The sequence below is a fragment of the Calypte anna genome, chromosome 2 (genome assembly GCF_003957555.1).
Source record: "Calypte anna isolate BGI_N300 chromosome 2, bCalAnn1_v1.p, whole genome shotgun sequence".
In the NCBI taxonomy this organism is placed as follows: domain Eukaryota; kingdom Metazoa; phylum Chordata; class Aves; order Apodiformes; family Trochilidae; genus Calypte; species Calypte anna.
The window spans coordinates 49,078,261-49,103,595 of NC_044245.1; the positions used below are offsets into that span (position 1 = coordinate 49,078,261).

Here is a 25,335-nt window from a genome sequence, read left to right on the forward strand (position 1 = left end):
AGTTTCATATCTAAATGAAATTTGATCTTGGTTTTATATGATAGTTGTACTTGACACATGCAATTTCTTCTTTTAAGGTATTTGTTGTCATTAATGTGTGACCTCATGATTATGAAAATAAATACAAGTTTTAAAGTAAGAGTAAATGTTTTAAAAAATAAAATGAAAGCTTTGTCCCAACTTCTGCTGTTGACATCTCTGCTAGTCTTTCATTACCGTGCAGTTTTTCTCTTTAGGAATAACCTTCAAGTTAAGCAAAATGTTGGCAGTACTCCTTGTTGTCTTATGATTTGTTAAATGCTTTCCTAAATCTTGTATTTACATGGTAGATGATCAGATAAGCAAAATGAGCTAGATTTTTGTAGGAGTAAGTTCAACGAAGTTACAGTTCCCCTGGGAGAAAAGAGACCATAGGGTAGCTAATAAAATACACATTTGTATTGATCCAGAGCAGTGTAAGGGAGATTTTCTGGATCCCTGTGGCTTCCTGTCAGAAAGATACTGCAGGGAGGAGCCAGCCAGGGTTTGAAGCCAGCACAGAAGCTGCAGTAGCAGCCAAAGAATGGGGTAGGGGTCTACTGATACCACTGAAGTTCTGCTGCTGTCTTTAATGTAAATATGTCCCATCCATTCATGATTTCTTCTGATGCATTCTGTTCCTTACTTGCCATTCCATTTATCTAATTACTCTTCCTATGTACCAACCTGAGTACCCATATTTCAAAAAACCATAAGATTTCTGAATTAAAAAAAAAATTACATTTGTAATGTATACTCATCTTGTTTGTTCTGATCCTTTCCTTTGTCTGTCTTGATTATACAGATTCTAGGTGATGCTTTATTCGTCTGTGTAGCACAGATTGGTTCTTAGGTGTCATTGCAATAAGTGAGAGTAATATTAATAAAAACATCTGACTTGAAAAATGATTATTGTTATTTTGGTCAAAGACTTGCATTAAAAGCAGGAAGTTTTAATATTTTTAAATGGAACAGTAGAAGCAGCATAAAATCAGTGATATTGCTACTGTGATTTTTCCCAGTTTCTTAATGAGGACTTTTTTTTTCTATGCAGAAATTTAAAGGGTGTTATAGTCACTCTGAGTGATGATGGGCATCTTCAGTGTTCCTACCTTGGAACTGATCCTTCACTCTTCCAGGCTCCTAGGGTTCATTCTAGGGAAATAAACTATGAAGAATATGATGCTGAAATGAAAGAGCTTCAGAAAATTATCAAGAAAGCCACAAAACCACAAGGTATACTTCTCCCTGTTCTTTAGTTGTATGCACTTTTAACCACCTGACATACCTTTTAGCACTTCAAAATATTTTCATGCTTTAACCATGATTACATTTCTGTAGGAAATACAACATTTAATGAAATTTGGGTTTTAATTAAAAATGCAGAAATAAAATCCTAGACTGTAAGCACCTTGGATACAGAGAAATTGTTTTTCTAATTTCATGATGCCTCTTGGAACATTCAGGAAACGTGCCAGGTTGCAGTTAACTCTCACTAGGGTAAGGGTTCAGAGAAAAAACTGACAGTGCATCTATTACCCAAAGGCAAGAAAACATAAGGAATTTCACAACAACAGCCTGATATACTTCGGCTTCAGAGAGAACAAAAGCATTGCCAAATTCCAGTATTACAATTAACTTCTTAAGTCTTGCAATTCACAAAATACAATACCTGTTAAAGCAACTTTTCTATTGCTTCAGCTTTCAAAAATTATTGTATTTGAAGAACATAGAGATATCAAAACCCAAGTAACTAATCATGACAAGCTTTGGAATATACATATGTTGCTAATATTGTGTTGGTTTTGTTCAAGTAAAGGCACATAATTTCCATGAAGATCCTCCAAAGTTTGTTTTCATAATGCATTTTTTTAAACAGTGTAGCTGACTTGCACAGGGAATTGGAAGCACGTCATTTTACAGGAAACTATGGAAAAATCTTACTGTATAACTTATTATATCTATTAATCTATTTTCATGATGTTATCATGTTCTTAAAATATGTTAAAGTGTTGTGGCTTTTGTCTAAAAAATGAGGGCAAAAGCTCATTTTTTGTTGTAATCCCTAGAAGTAAGTTATTTACCTGTAACTGTGAGCTTGATTCTACAGCTGGAAGATCTCTTTTTAATTGGATATATAATAATACTAATACTAGTTTTAGAATTTTATAAATCCAGTAATTGGTTATTTAAGTGCATAGATGTGGGTTAATTCCATTGATTTTTACCACACTCTGCCTTTGTAAGTACTTGACAGTTTTGTCTGGCTATCATAATGAAAGGAAAAAAAAATGCTGGAAGGAATAAATACATTTTAAGTGAATCAACTTCTGTATCTTAGTTTTAACATATGGTGTGGAAGATCTAAAGAAATCATAGGAAACATAGCTGTCCTTTATAACTTTTCTAATAACAAATATGGTATGTTTGACAAGTTTACCATGAGTATTGTTGATCTTTTCCCCATTCACTCTTCCTCTTAATTTTTTTTCCTTCAGTCTTTTTAATCTGATCTAAGGGGTTACACTGGTATTTTCAGATGGGATTTTATGAATGCTCATTTTGTTGTGGAGAGAATCTCTCATGATGTGTTTGTTGCTTTAACTGGATGTAAAACTTGTGAAAAAACCTTTTTTACAACAAAATGTTATACTTATGAAGAATGCCATTCAGTTTCTGATGTATTGGCTTTTTTCTTAGAACTTTAGCATAAAGTCTTAAAATAACTGTTGATTATGTCTGGTTGAATACAAAACATCTTGAACATTGATTACCATGAAGTTGCTTCTAAGACTGAACTTCAAAATGAGCCATTGAATTTTTGTTCTTTTTTTTAATTCACATTTATGCAGTGAGGGCTTGTGTAATTTTGAAAATATCTCCCCTTTTATGGAAATAATTTTTCTTTGTTTCATTTTGACTTCCAAACATGGAAGGTATTTAGAATTAGGTCATGATATAAAAAATAAACCACCTTAGAGTAGTTATTTCCATAAATGTCTTGTATTTCTCTTCACTGCTGACCATTAAGCTGTTGAACTTAAGCTGTTTTATACATTTTGAAGAGTAAGGATTTACATTATGAACTGATGAAATATTTTAAAATCTAACTGTTGTACAAACTTTAACGTTACTTGCCTCGATCTGGATGACATAGTGATTAAACATAAGTACTTTGGCTCAGTTTAACAGTAACAAAAAGCTGATACTTAAATATAAACTTTAGTTATGATTGCTGTCCTGTTTCTAAAATTAAAGTGACCTTATGACAGAAATTGCATCATAGTTTACTTGAAGAAGCAACCTGAAGTTAAATGGTTATGAAGAGCTAGAAAAGCAAGATATTTTTTCATCTATAAATCGGATGGACTCTGTTTAACTGGCAGATCCAGTTGTGTGCAGTTGTGGCAGTATGAAATAGGCTGAAGCTTCTTTGGGTAGGGGGTATTGGGAGTACAATGCTTTGGATTTGCTTTTTTTTTTTCTGTGTACTAAAGGGAGGCATTTCTCTTTGGGCAAAAGAAAATAAAAACTTATTTTCTGTTTTCATTAAAGTCTTTTCAGCCTCTTTTTAGAAAGACATAATGTGCAGCCTACTAGTTCTGGGTCATTTTTCAGGACCCTATGTGTGGTAAAATTGAGTATACTCGTACTCTCAATTATTCAATTAATATGTTAACTGTTTCTTTAGGATAATTTTTAAAGTTTGTTACTAATAGGAACTATACATTTCAAGTTTTTCATTTCAAAAAAGTGTTTTTCAGAAAAACACATAATACAGAGCTGAACTTCTGGACTCTTAAGATGAGACCGTGATTCCTCATGGTGTTTAGGTGCCTAGCTTTTAATTCTTAACTTTTTTTTACATGTGAATGGGCATAAGGATTTTTATCCTGGATATAAATGAGTTCATAGCATTCTTTGCCTTGTGTTGGCAATCCTGAAAGTCATCAGTTACCCACATCCCAGGTGATGTTCTTTCATATGCGTTTTTATGCAGAGGAATTCCTTAAAACTACTTAAATTTTACACTATTTGGGACAGAATCTTTCTGTTTCTGATATATTTGTTATCAAATTATGTAGATGACAGTACCATGAGACATGCGGTCTGTATTTTGGAGGTGGTTCTTTATTATAGGTGTATTAGTGTATAGATGTGAGGACAAAAGTTTAAAAGTTCCTGACAGTCTCTGAAGATCATAGATAGGTGTAAAATCCTAGGTGTAAAATCTTGTTACAGAATGCATCTAAATCCTTTTCAATACATAAATCAGAAATCCAGACTGAGATCCAGGTTTAGATTGTCTGTAGAAATCTTATAAAATAAGGAAATTTCTTGGGTCAAAAATTTGCTTTGTCATTTTTCTTCCTTAACAGTAATAGGTGCAATGAAGTAAGTCAAACTTGATGCTGATAAAATTTCATTATTTTCAGAAATACTGCTTCATGTTGGTTAAAGGCAAGCTGATTTCCTTTTTTTTTTTTTTTTTCAGATATTTTGCCCAAATCTGAAAAACACAGACATCTCATTGTCACAGCAGAAGTTTCACCTGATTTGGATGCCAAATCTGTATGTACCTGGATAAAAAAGAAATGACTGTGAAAGCATTGGTTTCATGCATGATTAAATAATGGTTGCTGATGGATAGTGATTACTTCCTATTTATATTTGTGGGTTTGAGCTTCTGTGTAGCTCCCAGTTTTCCAACAATTCAAATGCACTTTAAAATTATTTTTACTTAATTATAAAAACTGTTTAGTATTTTCAGATTCTTGGCTAAGAAAACAAGTAAATGAGAACCCAGGATCTGGAATAACTGTATTGATGAGAATTTATAATGGTGAGCAGTTAATAATACAGGGGGAAGTGGTAAAAGTATTACCTTATGGATTGTTTAAAGATAACATAAACGAGCCACTCAAAGATGCATTGTAAGACATAATTTCTTTCTGGGAAAACATAATTCAATATTCTCTTGTACTGACACCTATATGGTTTATTTATCTTGTATACATATGTAGTTTATAAAAAATAATTTAAATTAAGATCCAGGACATCCCATAGTGTTTCTTAAAAGCTTTAACTTTAATATTTCAGAATGTTACTTCTGTATTACAGTAGTATTACAATTATACACATTGCACTAGAACTCCTGTAAGTAGTATTTTCTGGCCACTGATTTCTGCAAAACTCAAAGGGCTACTTACTCATGCGAAAATATACAGCAAGCTGCTTTTAATACTTTTATATATATATTTGATGTATTTATTTAAACTCAGTTATTAATATTTTTACCTCTACTACCATTATCCCTTGAAAAAGGGACCTCTTTATAAAGTGTACTAATGTTCTAGCACTTACCTGGGAAAAAAGACAGTGTGGCATGGTCTGGGCTAGCTTCAGTGATCTGACAACACTTAGAACTTTCAGGTCCATAGAGATGCTCTCATGCTTCTGTGCTCAATCACTCAACCTTCCAGAACTGAGTGGTCTGTTTCATGTGTAAGTAACTCAGTATAGCAATCAAACCTGTAGCCTGGAATCTTTTTTGCCACATGCTGTCCATATATCTTAGCTACCTGTGTGGTAGACTTTCCAGGAGATTCCTTTGGTCGCCATTTAGAATGGAAGAATCTGGTAAGATGCTTCATGGCAAAGGAGAAAGGTCAATACAGGAGATGTGGAAACAGTTTCAGGACTTTTTCAGTGATCTTGGGAACTACAGGCTTGTAGATACTACAGCATTTGTGAAAAGATTTAAATTGCAATGTGTGTGGTAAAAGCAAAGAGGATATAGATGTATTAAAATGAATTAGATAAGGAAGTGGAGGACTGTGTTGTTTAACACTACCACATGTATGGCCTCTGATCCAGGAAATCCAGCTGATTTCTGAAATAATATGGCAAGGATCAGTCTTTTTTGCACCCCTGCTGGTGCTTCAGGATCAACCACTGGTCAGATGGACAGTGGGCATGACAAGCCAATATGAATGTAGCTGTGTTTTGGTGGCTTTTTTGTTTGTTTGTTTGTTTTGTTTTGTTTGTTTTGTTTGTTTTGTTTTGGTTTTTTTTTTGTTTTTTTTAACAGAAAAGTTACACAATTTACAAAATAAAGTCCTATATCTTGAACCCAGAGAGCTTACCAGATTCCTAACTTGTTAGAAACTTTGCAGATATGGATCTTACACTGGCATGTCGGGATGAAAAGGAGGGTGGGTAGAAGACATTGGAGTGATTTTAATTTACTTGGTTATCATGAGACCATGTAAGATAAGTCAGTAATTTGGTAGAAGTGAAGTGTTTCTTTCAAGTAAAACAGTTAAAACAAACAGGAATATTTTCTTAAACTGTAGGGACTGGCCTGTTGCAAAATTAAATAAAACATAAGATTTTTTAAAATAGACTACAAGGTCAAGATGAATTTTTTTAATTAGATAGAACTGGCTGTTGAAGTAGAAAGTAGAAAATGTAACAAGCTGCCTGCTGTAGTTTTTTTTTTGAAATTCAAAATATGTTTTTGATTATGTGAGTGTGATTTTACAGTATGCTATGGTGTGTATATAGTGTATTGTCAGAGTAGAAGTCACCTTCCCCTACTAAATAATATGATATTTCCAGGATTTAAATAAATATACAGTGGAAAGTAGCGTGCCAAACAAAACAGTTTCAAATATTCATATATACATCAGAGTGTATTAGTTTCCTATATAAACAGCATTTATAACCTTTTGCCATCCTTTTTTGTAGGCAATTTCGAACAGAGACTTCACATTTTCAGAAGGAACTGAGAAATGTATTTTGTATATTTTAATCTGTCATAGGAATGATAAGACCTTTACTGTTAATTCCCTATTTACCAAGTTGATGTAGGAAAGTAATATTGCATTCATTGTGTTCACTCATTCATGTGTAATGCTGAATTTACTCTGTTTTCATCTTTTTCTTCACAGCAAGCCATTGACAGTGAGGTACAAGCAGAGGCAGTACCATCAGTCACAGTAAAGGTACTGTGCCTAACTCAAACAGTAGCATGGTGGTGGCAAGTTTTAACACATCTGTCACTTTCTGTGTTCTTCGTTTTGAACGTGAAAAAGAGTTAAATGGGAAATGCAATATTCTAATTCTCCTTAGTATGACAAAGTGTGGTTCTAGCAAGCCTTCATGCTGACATTAGAGTGATTGGAGTTTGGTTTTTTTTTTGTTTTTTTGATAGGCACATCAAGAAGCAGACAAAAAACCATTATTTGGATGGAATGAAGTTGGTTTTGAAATTATAAGAATATTTTTTCCTGCACTTTTCAAAGGGAATAAATGTTTGATTACTCGAAATGTGAAGTTTGGTATCTTCAGCTGCCTTTTTAGTTACTGATAAACAAAACCAAGAATTTTTTGTAAAAAAACTTGCATAACTTTTGCTAGCCAAAAAAAAAAAAAAAAAAAATGCTGGGAAAATCTAATTTGAAAGTTGACATAAATTTAGTCCTAAAGGAGAGTTTCTGCCTGTAACCGAGTTTAAAAATGTGATTTTGTGTGCATGTGTGTGCAAGGGTAGTTGCTCCTCAGAACTGCCTAAAAAGGATCATGATTTTTGTTTCTGAATATGAGAGGAATGACAATGGAATCGTATTTTTGAGAACCTTGCAAGTTAATTTCATAAATTTTGAAATAAAATGTTTTCTTGAATTGAACAACTGCAACCTATGTATCTGTATACTTTGCATGTTTTCTGCAAAGTAGGTAATGTAACTAATGAGTGTTATTAGGCCATTGTAATAGTCCTCATTTTACCCAAGTAAATCTGCAGGCAATGCATTGCCCTTTAAAAAGACTTCCAGAATTTTTTACATTTACTTTTATATTATTATTATTTTTTTAATATAAATTTGCACCAATGACAGATGTGTCAGAAAAAATTTAGTAAAATTAAATACTACTGACAGAAGATTCTGGACAAGAGAATTCTTCATTTCCGGCTCCCATATGCAGCAGAAAGCCAAGCATAAGTGAGAAATGCACTGAAATAGTGTTTGCTGGTATTTTTAGATGTCACTGTCTTGATTACAAATTCTGAAGTGTGCAGTCTCATATCTGCATGTTTTTAGCTCATTTAATTGGCATAACATCTGTAATGCTATTGATTTAATTGTTCTGGTTCACCTTATTGAGATTCTGGTTTCAGGGGATGGGACATACCTAATGTATGTACAGTTGTAGCTGTGATCCTTCCTTGCTAGCATTAATAGTAACTGATGATCTTTGGACCTATTTGCAGCCCAAGTTGGTTAAACCAAAATAAATGTTTGTTAATTCTGTTGAAGTAATCAAACTTCCTGACACTTGAGTCATTTTCTAACAGTAGTATTTTCATAAAACTGATTGAGCCTGGCTGTAGTGAGTTCCTTGGCTGACCAGCAGTACAACACATGTAATAATAACTTGTAGGTATGGTCTGTGTATATTCAGACCACATTCAAACTTTGGTCACCACTACACTTGGATATTAGATCTGAGTTAAGGACGTTCTTTTGATGCCCATTAGTTTTGCAGAGAGATGACTGCGTACAATAGAAGCAACGAGGGCCACTCCAGGCTTATGGTTGTCAGCTCTCATAATCTAGGGTCCTAGTTGTGCTAGGTGTTCTGTATATTGAATTTTAGAATTTGTTCACAGTAAAATAGAACTTGTTTCTGAAGTTACTCAGAAAACTATGCATTGCTCTTTGCAATTAAAGGAGATAATTTGATTGGTTACCTTTCTTTTTATTTGTTTGTAACTCTAGTCAGCTAGAAGGGACAGCATTTTATTTTTTTTTATGTTAGAACAAATGTATTTGACACTTGTATCGTAATCTTTTTAATAGCACTAGTTACTTCACTACACTACTTTAGCATTAGTTTGTCTTGGCTTAAAATTACAAAGCTCATGAGAAATACCCTCAGGTTTTTGTAGCCTATCAAGTTACAGCGTTCTGTTATTGACTGTAGGTAAATAAGAATTGTAAAAGGAAAACACTGTTTTGGAAGTTGAAATTTGAAGTTTCTAAACCTTGTTGCTAAATTGCTCTTGCAGGTTTTTCAGATCTTTTTGTTGGTTATGTTTGCTTTCTGCTATACAGAGATTAACTCATTGATTCCTTTCAATACTTCTGTATGTCACTTGATTCAGGTCACAATACAGAGCAGAGTGACTGCGCAGAAACCAAAGCTGGCAGTACGTGTGCAACCTCCCCTAGCAGTGAGCTGTGACCAGTTCATCTTTGATGATTTAGGTAAATTATGATAGTTCCTTTACTGCTATCACATCATATATTAATATGATATATATATATATATCATATATTAACTTTTCTGAGGATGTTTGAAAGCTACAGTCCAGCCTCCATCGAGTGCGTTGTTGCAGATAGACTGCAGGTAAAGCAATTAAAAATTTGCCTTTCCTGCACTCCCTGGTGCAGGGGGCTACCACCTGTTTGGTGATTCTGGCCTTTTTCCTGCTCTGTTGATAAGGGTATGCAGGGGATTGCCTTGCAGACTAAGTGAATCTGAAGATCAGGGAAGTGTGTCGTGCTGTCTCTGTTGGGACTGTAGAGCACTTCTGCTCTGAGATGTGCAGTACTGGTCCCTGTTGAAACAGAACTTTACTGGCTACTGCTCTTACCTGGAAAAACAATTCATATATTTTCTCAACATGTGGCAGGAGCTAAGGGCTGATGGCTGTGTAAAATATTAAAGTCACAGGATAAAACTGAATTTGTTTTGATATTCTGTGTTCAGTGTGCTGAACTGTTTTATCGGCTATAACTCAAGAGAGTTATAAGTTGAAGAAATTAGTTTGCCTTTTACAGATTACAGATTTTTTTCTTTTAAAGCATGTCCAGTTGTCCAGTGATTTGATAAAGGTGAATTGATGGAAACAGCTATAATTTAGTAGAAAATTAGATATTTCACAGAGTGCTGGAAAATATGTTGCTTCCATTTTGGTGCTCCTACTACTTGATTTAGTTCTTTATTGTTTTTAGAACCAGATTCATCTGAAACCGTGGTCCTATCTGTCTTTTTGAAGGGGAATTGTTCTCCATCAGAACTAGAAGGAAGTTGTAGAGTTTCATATAACACACCAACAGGTAAGGCACAGGAGATTTCAAACTGATTTACCTTTTCCTTTTTTTTGAAGTTTTATTCCTTACAAATTTCTTATAAATGTTCTTTCTAAATATATTGAAGGCAGTAATAGTTAAAGAAATAATATGTATCAGAGCCCAGTCTTCTGTTTCAGTTGATATTTTTGGTAGCATCATGGAGTGGTGTAATTGGCCTTACAGAGGCAAAACGATATGCTTATAGCTTGGGAAGCAGCTGTACAAGCTTTCCCATCCTATCCTCCCAATTTTCTTTTGCTCTGCTCTTCAAGAGACCCCCTGTTGGAATGAGTATTTACATCTTTATGACTACTGAGCCTTCTGGGCTGCCAGCAAATGTGACAATAACAGCCTCTCCACAGAGGAAGAGATTTGAAAAAAGCATCTGGAGTGATTATTTCTCACTTCCCTCTTAGCAGTTGAATATATTCAATGTAAAAAAGATAAGCTAACCCAAAGGAATAGAAACTAAGTCCTGTTTTATAATGCCCTAATGACTCCAGTGATAGAATATGTAAATTTACCCTGCTATGATCAGCTTGGTTTTCTACACACAGCCTTGTGAATGTGTCAGACTAAAGAGAAACTTTTTAGGCGGGGCTTCCACATCAAGTTAAATGCAGCATGAACCAGTTTATGCTGTCTGTTCTTCACTTCTCACTGCTTAGCTTTGCTTCTGCACCTTCTTCTGTGTTGTGCTCACACAATCACCAGTTATTTCTCAGTCAGATTTGTTGATTTGGTATACTGTGCAAACAGAGCACAAATAGGATGGGTGCCATGGAGTAGATTTAGAATCAAAGAAATCCTAGGATTCTGTGAAGGGTGGAGGTCTTGAGTACCTTATGCTATGTATACACATATTATTTAAGTACTTCACATCACTTCTCACTTAAAGCATTGTGTTTATGGTGATATTTTTTCTGTGGGCTGGTTGAAATGTTTGTTTCTAGACAAAACTGAAACCAATGTTCTAATGAACTTGATCTTACCCTTATTAGGCAAGGCTTGCAAATACGTGCAGAGCATGGGAGAGAAAAGGATGCTCCTCCCTTTTGCTTGAGAGCCTGCACAAAGAGTTTGTGCAACTCAGGCCCCTTTGTATTGAGGCTCTCACTGCACATGTGTGTTGGATGAGTTGCTGTGCCCTCAGAAGAGTCCAACTTAGTGATTTAATACCAATGTCAAGCTTAAAGGGCATTTGGCACTGGCAAATCACAAAATTGTGAGAGTTGGAAGGGACCTCTAGAGATCATGTAGTCCAACTCTCCCACTAAAGCAGGATCACCCAGAGCACGTTATGCAGGGCTGCATCCAGGTGGGTTTTGTGTATCTCCAGAGAAAGGAACTCCACAGCCTCCATGGGCAGCTGCTTCCATTGCCTTGTCACCCTCACAGTAAAGAAGTTTTTTCATATGTTCAAATGGAACTTCCTATGTTCCAGCTTATGCTGGCTGCCCCTTGTCCTGTCACTGGGAATTACTGTGAATATACTGAAAACTGAATATATTATTTCTTTGAGATGCTACTAGTTAAACTTATATTTTAGATACTAGGTTGTATTTTGAAAGCCTTTTGGTTAGAGAAGTAAAGAAACCTTGTATCTTAAATATGTTTCACTGTTGATATGAAATTAATGAAAAATCCCCAGAAGACATGCCATGAAACAGCATTAGGGAACTGTAGAAGAAAAGTTAAAAACTTTCCTTCTGTGGTAGAATTTGGAAGCCTCCTAAATAAAGGAGCATAATTAAATTAATAAGTCATCATTAAGTAATTTAAGTTATTCATCTAGGATAATTGTATTCAAGTGCAGACATACTTGTGTTACCTTTACAGGGCAATCAAATCCTTAAGTGTAATATACTAGTAAACAAAAACGAAATGCCTTTGTGACTTCATTTTATTTTATTCCTCTTTTATTTTCAAAGATAAATATATCTATGTGACCAAATCAGTCTTCAGTGTACCTGTGTGGGATTCATACAGCTGAAGGTTAATGAGTCACTCAGTTGGATGGGATTGCACTATTGATAGATATGGCCTGATGTCTATTTTTTGGCTAGTATTATATCTTTACATATTGTCTACTTAACAAGTGTGGCTTAAGTTATTTAAAACTTGTTATGATGTTTTCTTCCTTTATTTTTTTTTAATCTGAGTAACATCTTATATTTTCTTTTTTTCCCCCTTTTCTGCCATTGCTGTTTATATGGTAGAGCTCAATCCTGAAGGTAAGTAAATTGAAAGAAATGCAAAGTTTGAATGGTTTAATGAATGGCTGCATATGGTGAGCTGTTATCCTGCCTGTTATTTCTGTAGGTTCTTTTTATCCCTGATTTGACGCTACGAAGGTGAAGTAAATAAAGTTTAAGCATAAGACAGTTACCCCTGGGAAAAATAAAAAGTTGTAAAGACACTTGATGTAGTATATTGCCCCTTATTACATGTAACAGGAATTTTGCAAAGATTAATTGCCTTGTGCCTTGAGATTGGAAATGGAAGACCCAATTGTATGGTTTTTATTTATCATATTTTCAGCTACTTTTTCAAGCAAGACCTTGGGCAGCTAAATTACATCTTTTGTTGATTCAACTGAAATAGCTATTAAGCATTTGTAGCTAATGCTGTGCTGTTTAGGTCTAAGAATAATGTCACTGAACATCTATTTCGAGTTTCTATTTGAAACATCATATTTAAGGCTAAAAGACTACCTTCTAATGGCCAATGCCATCAGTACAAAACTTTGCTGTGATTGTAGTAGATGAGATACTTATTATATCCTTGCAAAATATATTGTAAGAGAAAACAGGACTGGAAAGTTAGCTTATGCAAAAAGAGAGGGAGTTTTGCAATGTACTTGAAAGATACAGTCCTTGTAGAGAAATTTTACAAACTTGAAAAATATATATTAATATTCCCTCACATTCTGGGGAGGGGAAAAAAGTTACTTGTCATAGATTTAGATATCAACTGAAAGTCTGTTTTCAGTTTAGCTGTTTTACTGAACAGAAGTTGTACATTTATAGGTATGTGTATTTGACTCTTGTTAGATTTGACTTAGTTTTGGTTTGAACTTTGAAATATGGAAAAAATATGTTTATGATGAGCAGGGTGAGAGCAGACTATCTAGGAAAGTCTAGTTTGCAACAAGAAGAAAGCCATCTTGTTTTGAGTATATAACATTTCAAAGAATTTTGGGCTACTTTTGTCACTGTTTTATGTGTTGAGAAGTCTCCATGGGCAAGTTGAGTAGTAAGATTTCTCATCAAATGATGAAAATTTCATTCAGTGAGTCATTCTGAAAGGTCATGAGTTTATTGTCAAGTATTTTCTCAGTTTTCCTTGTAACCCAGGTATATCCTAGCTTTAGTACCTATCTTCTTTCTGCTTGTTTTACACTGATTCTGTTTTTTAAAAGCTGCTGCAGAATAGTTACTTGGGAGGCATTATCAGCCATACAAAAGAGCTGATGAACTGAAAGACAGAGGGAGGAATCTGAGCCTTCTCATAAAATTTTCCTCCAAAATTGATCTCAGAAATAACTTTTCATTGCAAGAGATCCATAAAGCAGCAAAGAAATTTGTTAGCACAAAGGATTGCTTGGATGACTTAAATGGTTGAGCTCTAGTTTACACTAATCTGCTAAGTTTACATAACTGATAACCTCTGTGTAGCTCTCTGTTTCTACATGATATATGACAGTAACTTAATTTATCTCTAAAAATGTACTTTATTAAATTCTATTAAGGTGAGGGTTTGAATTAGTGTTTAAGTGTCATGGTTATTTGGGATAGAATGAGTGATTGTTGCTATGGTTGACATGAATACACTCAAAATATGTTGGTGCCTATAGTGATGTCTGTACCCAGGAAAAAAAGGTATCTGTGTTAGCTGCTTCATCAAAAAGTCCTTCTCAAAACCTCCGTAATCTGCTGTCAAAAAAAAGAAATAACTCTCTATTTTGTAGCAACTACCATTTTTACCTTTCAAATAGAACACACTGGGCAATTTCTGACATGCTAACAATTTTAAACTGTGAAAAACGTAATGACTTTATTTGACACATTCTAATCAACATATTTTCTGAATGTTAGTGTTGAAACTTCCTCTTTTTTTTCTTGCACTATTCTGATAAAGTTGCATATGATATTAGATCCCAACACCAAAGTCAGTAGTCAGTTTAATTATGATGCAGTGAGTTGAAAGATTTAATGTAATTTCCACTAATAATCTCTATTATATACATTTTTGCCTAAGCCATAGATTTCTGACAGATGATATGAAGGTTAGATGAATGTTATTTGAGCATATATAAAAAAGGAGCAAATGTGTTACTTAAAAGGTTTAGTTTGTGATATTCCTGATGAAAAGGCACATGCTTCAGTTTTGCATTTGAAGCAGCTGGAGTAATCACACAGCTTTCATCTGTAAGAAAGTAGAATTGTTTGCCCAGAGCACTAAATGAAATGCATGTTAATTGATATAAATAAAGGTATGCAGTGGATTTTGTTAACTCTTGCTCTTGCATTAGCTGCAAATGTTAAATTGAAAAGGTAATTCAAGGTATTTTAGGTTGAGATTTTTACAAAGTTGTTGTTTTTAACATATTCCTTAATCACATAAAAATATCTTCTTACACATCCTTTAGGATATGAGTGTGGAAGTATCTTGTATTCAGACTGTGGATATCAAAGGTCAATCTGTGTTTTTTCATTTTAGGAATACCAAAAGTTTCCCAGTGTAACTTCAAGCTGCCTTTGCGCTTAATTTGTATCCCAGCTCAGCCTTCAAAAGCAGCAAGCCACAAGCTAACTATCGATACCAATAAACCTCCTGTCAGTTTTCTCACTCTTTTTCCAGGTAGGTTTTTAAATATGTCTATACTAGAGGATGTATTAGGAACTCTTGTTTGTGCTTGTGAAGTAATGAGGTAATTAACAAAGCTAAAGTTAGGATGTTAAAAAAATTATATTTTGAAAACAATGGTGGCATAGGATTTCAGGAATAACCTACCTGAGGTGGTATATCTATCTGGTAAAACTGCAGGATTTCTCTACACAAAGGGTATGATACAGATCTAATTTGTATGTATCCAGAAAATCTTTTTATGTGAAATTTCATCAGTAGGGATGTAATTGGGAAAATATGGACATTAATTAAAAAAAGACAATCAGGGCAAAGAATAAGTGATAAGCATGTAAGGATGCAGTTGCTTTGGAGAATGCTTTATGGAATTCTTGATACAACAGCCTGCAACTAATCTTATTTAATAATTTCATTAGCCTTTTTGGCTTGAAAAGACATGTACTTAGTGATATTTTCTGATGTACAAACCTGAGCTACATTTTATATTCAGAAGAACATTAAAATAGCATGAAGGAGGAATTAGGGCTGGATAACAAATTAGGGCTGGAATAAATGACTGCCATTTAGGACTGGAAAAAGGAGAATTATACTGAGCAGTGAAAAATCTAATGTTATAAAAATAATTCCTGCTGTTGTTATGTGCTCATAATTGGGATGAGATAGAGGAGGTGGAGGTTTCCACATGAATACTCACTCAGTGGTACAATATGGTGCAGTCATAAGCAAACAAATAAGAAATGTGGATGCATTAGACAGAACGTTTCCACCCAGGAAGCTAATATCATGTGTTCTGCACTGGCATACTGAATTCTGTTTGCAGATAATAAATAAAAATCAACCTCAAAAATGTAAAAAAAGGCTACATGAATTATCTAGGTATTTGAAGATGAGAATTAAAAGTGACTTATTTAATCTAATAAAATACAGGCAACAAAAGGGAATACAGTTGGCTTCAGTAAATATTTTGTGGCTGCATTGTCACATTAGATGGTGATATTAGCACAAGTAAAACAAATAAACAGGGCTTATAAAGTGATAGTGAATAAGTTCAGTCTGACAGTGTTTAAGTTTCTGAACTGCAGAGGACTAAGTTTCTCAAACAGCTTTGAGAACTGTGTGGCCAGCAACTTTAATATGATATTTTTAAAGTGGAGCTGTAACTATTTTTGAAAAGGCTATGTAGTGCATTTGTCATAGAGCAGTTGAGTGGGCATGGCTGGAGTATTTGGTAGCATAATTTTCTTCATTTTGAGGATACCTGTTTTCTCTTGAACGTGTGTATTGTGTAATGACTTACTTGAAACAGAGAAGCCTTTTGTCCAAAGTTGTACATTCTGGATTTTTAATCATAGGCTTCTATTTTGGCTAAGCAATAATAAATTTCTGGAATTATGGATTTCTGTTTAGAGTTGCTTTCAAAATAGACCATTACATTTTAACCTAGGGATGAATTGTTGAAAATAATATAACACGAAAGTGTTATATATGCTCCAGAAGAGGTATTAAAATCTTCTGATTTCTGTTCATCACATTTTTAGAGTTTGGGCGGGAAAAAAAGGCATTCTGTTTGTGATGTGATCTGTGAAAAAACTTGGGATTTTTTCTATTCCCTGTTTTGCCTTATTTCTAGGTGAAGGTTGTAAGAAGGGGTGGTGCAGAGTAGTTTGTGGAATACTGTACTCTAAAATTTAACCTTGTGTGATCCACTACATGGGATGGAAGAATGTGGACTTGCATGAACTTTGAAGAGTAGCTAGTTTTAGCAAGCTGAAAGATGAAGATTGTGCTTAAACTTTTTCACTATAGTAATCTATAACTTTTGCATAAATATCTAAATTGAGGGTGACTTTTCATCCAGTAAAATGTGATGGTCTTTGAGCTTTATGCTACTCACAGTTGTCTTTAGATGGTACACATCTAACTTAAAAAAACATCTACCTTTTATTACCAAGCTACAGAATAATAAGTGTGTGGCTAAGCTTGCACCCATGAATGAAGTGAGGGTTTACCAAACTACTACTCTTGTTCTTTACTTCTGAGCCCTAAGGAGGGAAGCAATCTCATTTAGATTGCCTTTATTGAATTCATTAAAAGGTTGACATGGTACTGGCTGTGGCTTGAGGTTTGTTGAATACCAGTGTCAAGTTGCAGAAAACTATATAACTTTCTTTTTCAGACTTCGTTGATCCATCTGAGAATGACCAGGCAAATGCTCTGGGATTTCAGTTTTTAACTGGCTCAAAAACCACTCTTCTTGCTTCAAAAACGTCACGTAAGTGCTGTTAGTATTAATGTAGAATAGGCCTCATCATCAGTTAATATATATAAAAAATGAGAATGGGAATCATAAAAAGAAGGATAATCACTGTGCAAATTAACACAGGATTTTCAAATTGTTAATTGATTGTTTCTTACCCCCTTTCAAGTATCTAATTACATTTCTAGAGAAGGCACAAAATTTTGTAAGGAAACAAAAAAATCAAGTATTGTCACTACAGTGACAATTCTCTGAAGAAAGTGGATTTCTTCAAGTTTTAGCAGTGGTTTTATTAATTAATACCATCATTAGTATAGTGGAAAACCCGTTCTTTTCCTCAAACGTATTTTAACATCTGTGTTTGCAAGTAGTCATATATTAGAATTTTGAAAGGGACTAAAAAGCAGGTTTCTAACTCTCTACTTTGCCTTGAATTTAATTTGTCATTAGACCCTACTTACTTTTATCTCTACATCTAAGTTAGTGTCTGTCTCTATGTTTAGATGCCCATATATGTCTTTGTATTTAGAAGATAATGGATTCAGCATCCTCTCTGTTATGTTTATAAGATTGTGCACGTGGATATGCTATTACCTGCTCTTTTGTACATGGCAGTTTGTGAGTTAAGCAGTCATGTTGAAGTCACTTCTGTGTATGTGCTCTTTAAAAGGTTGGCTCTGTTCATTTCAGAGTGTTTATGATGTTACCCAGTGCAACTACTGAGCTCACTGAACTCTTTTTTGGCAAATGCTTTGGAACCAAGTCGGTTCAATTGTATTGAGCATTTTCCATGCCAGCAGAGCAGAAAGATTTCATTTCATACAGCAGACTGAAAAACTGAAAAGCTAGAGTATCTAGCACACACTGCAGAGAGTTCAGATGGAGCACTGAGGTTACTTTGAAACTGTTTAAGTGAGGATTCAGAATCTGGTTTGTTGATGTGGAATTCCTTTGACACAAAAATAATCTGCCTCACTGTTTCCAAAAATGAGTATTCATGACGGGTTATATAAATATTAGTGGCATCAGCTCTGAGCTCTGAGATAATATTTAATACCTTTTCTAATGTAATCAAATGTGTTAAAAGCAGAAACCATCTGGAAGCTTTCATTGTACCAAGAATTGCTTTGCCTTCCTAATGTTCAAATCCATTTGTACTGGTTTATGTATGCATTATTTGCATGCTGTGTTATTGTTGTTTTGTAATATTTGCTTAAGACCTACTATTTAAACAATTTAAAGGAACTGGATATGCAATTATAGTTTCTAAAAATTAGATAATTTAAAGGATTTATAAGTAACTTTTTTCTGGATAACAGCTTAGATCTTTTATTTGGGTGTTGTTTTGCAAAGTTGCTAAATTTGATTGTGTGTAAGGGAAAAATTTGTGTATTTGTAGCAAATGTATTTTAACTTCTAGCGAGACTATAACTTTTAACTCCCCCAACGCAAACTGTCAAGCTTTTCCTCTCAGGTTTGTTTATTCACTAGCCAGGAATGAGGCTTGTAGTCTTACTATAAACTTTCCCACACTGCTTCACTTGTGAAGTTAACTTTACAAAGGAGATTCAAAATATCTGTTTCTCAGTGTCAGTGCTCAATTCTTGTGTCTGGGTATCCTTACTTTAGAAGACAAACGAGTTGTTTGATACCACCTTCCATGTTACCAGCCTATTTCAAGCATCCACTTCATATTGGGTTGGGTTGGTTACAGATTTTCTTAGCCAGGGGTTGTGTATTTTAAGTGTGTCCTGAGTAAAACTTACCGTAAAAACCAGGAACTGTAAAAGGTCTGGTGCTCAGGCATAGTTAAGAATATTTTTATGAGCAGAGACTAGCCATGATACAAATGCAGAGCCTGGTAGAATTTCATCATATTAAAATGATTTTGCTTGAGTGGACAGATCTATGGAACTAATGAATGCAAATGAAATTATATATTATTTGGTATGGCCTTATTTCTGTTAAACTATCTATGTAGTTTAATATTTTATGTATTGTAAATGTGATTATGCAACATTATCATTGTGGAAAAAATTATCAGTGACTAGAAGCAATAGTGTTTCAGAAAAATAAAAAAGTTAATTGGGACTGAACAATCTTTGTTTCTGTTTTTACATGAAAGAAATTAATCTTGGACAATGGAAGAATAATTTTCTGTATGTCATATCAAATGGACCTTAATTTCTGAATGGGAAGAACTGCAGATAGGAATGAATGTCTCCAGGTTCACTTGGGTCTCACTGCTGAAGCTGCTGGCTTCAAAGACATCTGTTGTCACTTTTGTTTTTCATTGTATTAACTAATCCATTCTGAACAGTAACTGAAGATGTCACTTCAGCCTGTCAAGAGGACTGCTGCAAAGAAGCCCAACCTGAAGTTCATTTTGACATTTAATACATATTAAAAAGAAGCTCATGCCACTTAGATACAGATTTTAAGGTTTTTTTCCCGATTTTTCTTAAAGCTGTCTTTTGAACAAAGTGTAAATACCCCTTGACTGCTAATTGTGGCTGGTTGCTGCTTTGTTTTTTTTTTTTTTTTCCTCTGCTGGCTGGACTTACTAACTGAAGTACACTGAATTTTCTGGTCTTCAGATAACAGACAGGGCAGCCATTCTTAATGCTATTTATGCTAGTTGTACAACCTATTGTAGTGTTAAATCCTTTGTAAACTTGGTAAGCTGCTGTTGCTTCTCATTTCAGCTTTTCTGTTATTTTCTGAAAAGCTATTTTATTTTTCTGTGGCAGCTTTTTTTGTTGTTTTTAAAAAGATAACACAATTTGGTTAACTATTGTATAAACACAATGTTCAAAAGCACAGAGATTAAGTTTTTCATTGTGCTTCCTTTCAGTTTTGTACAGTTTCTAAATCTAATTTGTGTGTTTTTTTGAGAGCTGTAAAGCGAATGGCTACAATGCTTTCTAGTCAGGCCATGGTAAAATTAGATTGTGCTTGTATTGACCAGCAATGTAAGGTAACTAAATAGGCATTTTTGAGGAAATTAGCTTTCTTCATTTTAAACCATTAATGTACTAGATACGTCAATTATAAGTGGAATGACTGTTGGTTTGGCTTGAAAACATCTGAGATATTTTCCCTCAAAGAAAAATCACTTAAGGCAAAATACGATGGTACATCCAACAAAGTCCAGCCATTACACTGTGAGTGTTTAAAAAATTGGTATTAGGTTGAATGTTATCTTTAGCAGATGGTGTTCTTTTCTTTAACAGGCATGTTTTTAAATAAAACTTGATTCTTTCCTGTTACATTATAAACAGAATTTGTCATTCTCTGTTCAGTGAAATACATATCCTGGGAAAGATGCCAGTGGTAATGTCAAACAATCTTGAGTTACTAATGTTGAGTAAATTTTTAATAAGGACACTCAAATTCTAAAGAATTCTGCTTAATTTTATATACTGTGCGTGTTAACAATGGTAAAAAAAGAACTATTTTGTATAAAACCCCAACAGCTTTTTCCTCATAGCTGCCTATCTATCTCTCTCTGGTTAAGGCATTGCTTGATGCTATCTATCTCTTTGAATACAATAATTATAGATGACTAATGAAAAGAATAGGGAACTATTGTTTGCAATTGTTTATCCAGAAAAAAATACTAAAAATGCAGCTATGATTTTTTTTTCTCTCAGTATTTATTTAATTCTGATTTCCTGAACTTTGAAGAGGGGGTTATACAAATGTCAACTAAAAGCAGCAGAAATAAAATCTCATCCCACTGGTTTGATAATATGAAATTCACTGAAATTTGATAAGTTAATGAATTTGCTGGGGCAGACAACACTGGATAATAGGATTTTTTCAACTTCAATTTATATTAACTATCTGATTTCTCCATTAAGCCTTTTACAAAGCCATAATGTGTAGATGGATAAAAATCACTTTCTACTAATATTAGCTGTATCTAAAGTGAAGCACAGCACTATCAAAACTAAATATTGTTTTCTGTGACTAGTTAGAGTATTAGTTCCCCTATGAGAAGATATTCTAGGAAGTGGAGATGAAATAAAATTCTATTGAGTGTATTATTGAAGAATTCAGCAGCCATTTCCAAGTTTCAGTATTTCAGGTGGATTAGTGTTGGTTTGTTACAACTGTCATCAGATGCTTAGGATGCTGTCCTTGTGTCATGGTGCCAAGTGAATTGAACCTAATTCTGCCTCCAACCCTCAGAAAAACTCACTTAGGTTGTGCTATGGCAGAGAATTTCAGACAACCTTAATATCATCCAGTAATACTGAAAAAATACTGAAATACTGAAAAAAATACTGAAAAAATTATTTCTTCTTTAAGTAGTTCTTCATAGCTTTTTGTTCTTCTTGAACAGGCCTATACTCAGAAGTCAGCAGTCCTGAAGCAATAAATACTTTCATTTTCTGCCACAAAATTGCCTGTTAATGTTAGGCTAAAAGAAAGTATTTAGGACTGACATCGACAGAATGCAGATATTTCCTTAACACTAATGCACTTGTATCTCTTATGAAAATTTCATATGAACTTTGGATACAATTAGGAATTTAAATTTCTGTTCTCTATGCTAGGTTGTATGGTGAATGTATGTGGCTTAAATGGATATTTACTAGTTTTGTATGTGTTCTTGTTTTCAAAGAACGATACAGGATCCAGAGTGATCAATTTGAAGACCTTTGGCTGATAACAAAGGAGCTCACACTTCGACTTGAAGAACATTTCAAGAAGCAAAACTGCAAAGACTTCACATGTAACTTTTCTGGTTCAATTCCCCTGCAAGAATATTTTGAACTAATTGATAGGCATTTTGAGGTATGTTACATAGTATGTAAACCAGTAATGTTCTGCTGTTTTGAAAATTGTATGTTAGTACTATGATTAATCAGGTTATAGCTATCACAGGCTTTCAGAAAACAAAAAGTTCCATCAAAGTGCTGGAAGAAATGTCATAATTTAGTTTTTTACTTCTGAAGTATGCCTTGCCTCTGAATAAGTTCTAATAACTAGCAGAATGCAAGTAGCTAGTGTGCAGTCTGCAAATAATACAGATTATGGTAATATCATTTGCCCTTCTGCTCACTGACTGTGCAGTGAGCAGTTCTTCATTTGCTAGAGTAATGATAATTGTAAAATTGTTTCTAAAATTTGTCCTTCATTTAGGTTCTCTCACTCTCCTGTAATAATGAAGCCATGAGTATTTTATTTTTTGAACCATCTTGGTGATTATATGAAAATATTTTAAAAAATTGACTGCACTTGTAGGATTAGCATTGGAGGCTCAAGGAAGTTTGATTACCAGACCAGATATTAAATAGATGTAATTGCCTTTTCCTGTTTGGCATGCAGATGTGCAGATGGCAGTGAGAAACTTCATATAGGTCAGATAGCTTGTAGAAATAATGAGATACATGTACTCCTTCTACCCTGCCTTTCTAGTACTAAAAAAAAAATAAAAATAATAAAAAAGAGAATAGCTATTTGGAAATTTGTGTGTTCAGTAACAGGCAAAAGTAGCAACATATGTATGTGAGAAACAGTATTGGATGTTATTTCATGTCAAATTCTTTATGCAGTGGAGCCATCACCACACAGAATGATGAAAGTTGTATCTGGGATGCTCTGAGATTTTTTAAGGAGTCAGCATAGATGGTGGTTGGTCTCTCAAGCTCATGAGTAGTCACTCTGTTTCACCTTACTTGATATACAAGAAAGGGATTTTTATTTTTTTTTTTTTATTTTTTTATTTTTAGTGATTGGTATTGTGGAAGTACCTTAAGCATAGGCTTCATTACATTGTACCACAAACTTAAATATGTTGAAGTTCAAAATACATGTGTGATTCCTGGAATTCTAAATTAGAATCTAATGATGTTGCAATTGGCTATTTTGAAGTTTCTGAAATTTTACAGTAATTACATGGTCTAAAAAGTATCAAATGATCTAGCAATGGGGTTCTAATGCTCCCATCTCCGTTTCAACATATTCAACGCACACACTTTTTTGACAAGCTTTTGAAAATATTACCTGATATCCCTTTTTTCCTCCTACTTCCAGAAAAGCATCATAGTTTTCCTTTTCTCTTAGCTTACATGAACTGTCCTTCCTAGTCATGTGCTGACTGGTATGTTTACTTATTTTTAGATATAATCTGTTTTTCAAATTTAGGAAACTTAATTTTACTGCTCACATTAAAATGGAAAAGCCTCTGGAAAGCTTTATGTCCTAATGTTTCTAGTGAAAGTTACAAGTCTACATGTTCTAGTTACAAGTCAACTGTACAGGAGTCCAGCTTTTTGAAAGACACATTTATTTAGCGTTCTTTTTGTGTGTTAGAGGCAGGTACTGAAACATGGTAAAATGATTAAAATATAAAATATGATTTGTTAGTATCCAGGTATTTAATGTAGAAGGTTCACAGTTTTGTGAACTTTTCAAGAAACTTGCTGTAGCTGATCAATATATTCAAAAGGAAAAAGGATTTCACTTAGGAAGAGGAGTCATTTGTACATGCAGAATTTAGTACTTTTGTTCCTGTTTAAGGAAATAACCATTTACTTTCTACTACAATGAACTTGGAGTCCAATACACTTTTTTTTTAAGTCTAGAGTTTTCATAGATTATTGTGATTTTTGACAGTTAGTTTGGATTTCAGTAGCAAATTATTGAAAATATAAATAAGCTTCAAGAGGAGCATAAAATATGAAGCAGGTACAAGCAACGTTATTTGTTTGAATAACACAAAATCTCCCAAACGTTTTACTGTCGTTCTCTCATTTCATTTGGGATATGCATAGATGAATATGACCCTTAACCTAAATTCTTGATAACCCTGAAATTGCAGCTACGTTTGAATGCTGAGAAGTTTCGGGAGCTGTTATCAGAAAGGGCTGTGCAGTTCCGAGCTATTGAGCGGCGATTGCTGACACGATTCAAAGACAAAACCCCTGCTCCTCTTCAACATCTGGACACCTTGCTAGAAGGAACATTCAGAGAGGTCAGTCCAGTTTGATTATCAGCCTAGCCTTTCTTTATGTCGTTGGTAAAACTCAGCTTAAAACACGTAAGCTATACTTTCCTGGTTACATTAACCATCCAAGAGACCAGGAAGCTGTAATTTGTTTAACCTAATATTCCCTGTAAGTTTCCAGATGATTTGCAATAGTTTTATTTAATCTGTAACCGCAAAATCTTTACTCCTGGGTCACACCAGCTTGACAGCACATCATTCTTTCCTAACTGATGTTGATAGTGTAAATATTTTATAGTTCATGTGAAAATATTTTATAGTTCATAGCTTGTGTAAATATTTTATGGTACACTGTAAACTGGTGGAATGGTTTGGCTGGTCTGACATTCACAACAACGTTGTCTGATGCTGACCATGTCCTTTCTTATGGGGATTTTCTAATAATTTCAGAATGTAATAGCTGCAGAAGAGCAATGTTTTAAAAAAAATACTCCCCTAAACTACATCCAAACTGGAAGTATGCAAAGTATAAAACATTTTTTCTTCCTATTCCTGCCTCAACCCTGCATTGCTTCATGATGTGTCCCATTTGCTAAGAAGTTACTTCATGTGTTTTGTACTTTTCTGTTGGAGGATCTGTTTTTACTTTCTAACAAGTAAATTAAGTTTACTGAGTCACAATTATCCTTACCAGAAAATAGGTTTATCTTTATCTGCTGTTGTATATCAGAACAATTGAAAAACAAAGGTGTGAAGGAAAAATATTTGCCCTAGGAAAACATTTCTCTACACTGGAGAAAGCTGCCTATCCATGTTTGATTAGACATGAATCAGATTTACCTTTATTTCAGTCTTCAGTGTGAATGAGTTAACTATGAGATGGTTTATGTTTGCAAGTGAGGGTTTTCTGGTTACTTTAAGAAATAGTAGGTATTGTTGTGATAGATGGGTGATTTCTTTAACACTTTGAAATGGCATGACTAAATAAGCTCTAAAGATAAACAGACAAGAGTCTCTTGCTATTGCTGTGTGGAACTGTTGCCTTTAAGCTTAAAAGCAACTGGGATGTACCTGATAGTTTTTTTTAATGC

The 25,335-nt window shown here is 34.0% G+C and overlaps 1 protein-coding gene across 1 annotated transcript in view; it reads left to right on the forward strand.

Moving 5' to 3' along the window:
- The window catches only part of BBS9 (Bardet-Biedl syndrome 9), a 171,845-nt gene that overhangs the window by 47,161 nt on the left and 99,349 nt on the right, over positions 1 to 25,335 (forward strand). Inside the window, exons 10-19 of the mRNA XM_030444644.1 lie at positions 1,073 to 1,254; positions 4,514 to 4,590; positions 6,972 to 7,025; positions 9,188 to 9,290; positions 10,041 to 10,145; positions 12,380 to 12,394; positions 14,883 to 15,023; positions 17,206 to 17,301; positions 21,917 to 22,089; positions 24,119 to 24,271. Of these exons, the coding sequence (XP_030300504.1) occupies positions 1,073 to 1,254; positions 4,514 to 4,590; positions 6,972 to 7,025; positions 9,188 to 9,290; positions 10,041 to 10,145; positions 12,380 to 12,394; positions 14,883 to 15,023; positions 17,206 to 17,301; positions 21,917 to 22,089; positions 24,119 to 24,271 (1,099 nt within the window). The remainder of the gene's footprint in view (positions 1 to 1,072; positions 1,255 to 4,513; positions 4,591 to 6,971; positions 7,026 to 9,187; positions 9,291 to 10,040; positions 10,146 to 12,379; positions 12,395 to 14,882; positions 15,024 to 17,205; positions 17,302 to 21,916; positions 22,090 to 24,118; positions 24,272 to 25,335) is intronic.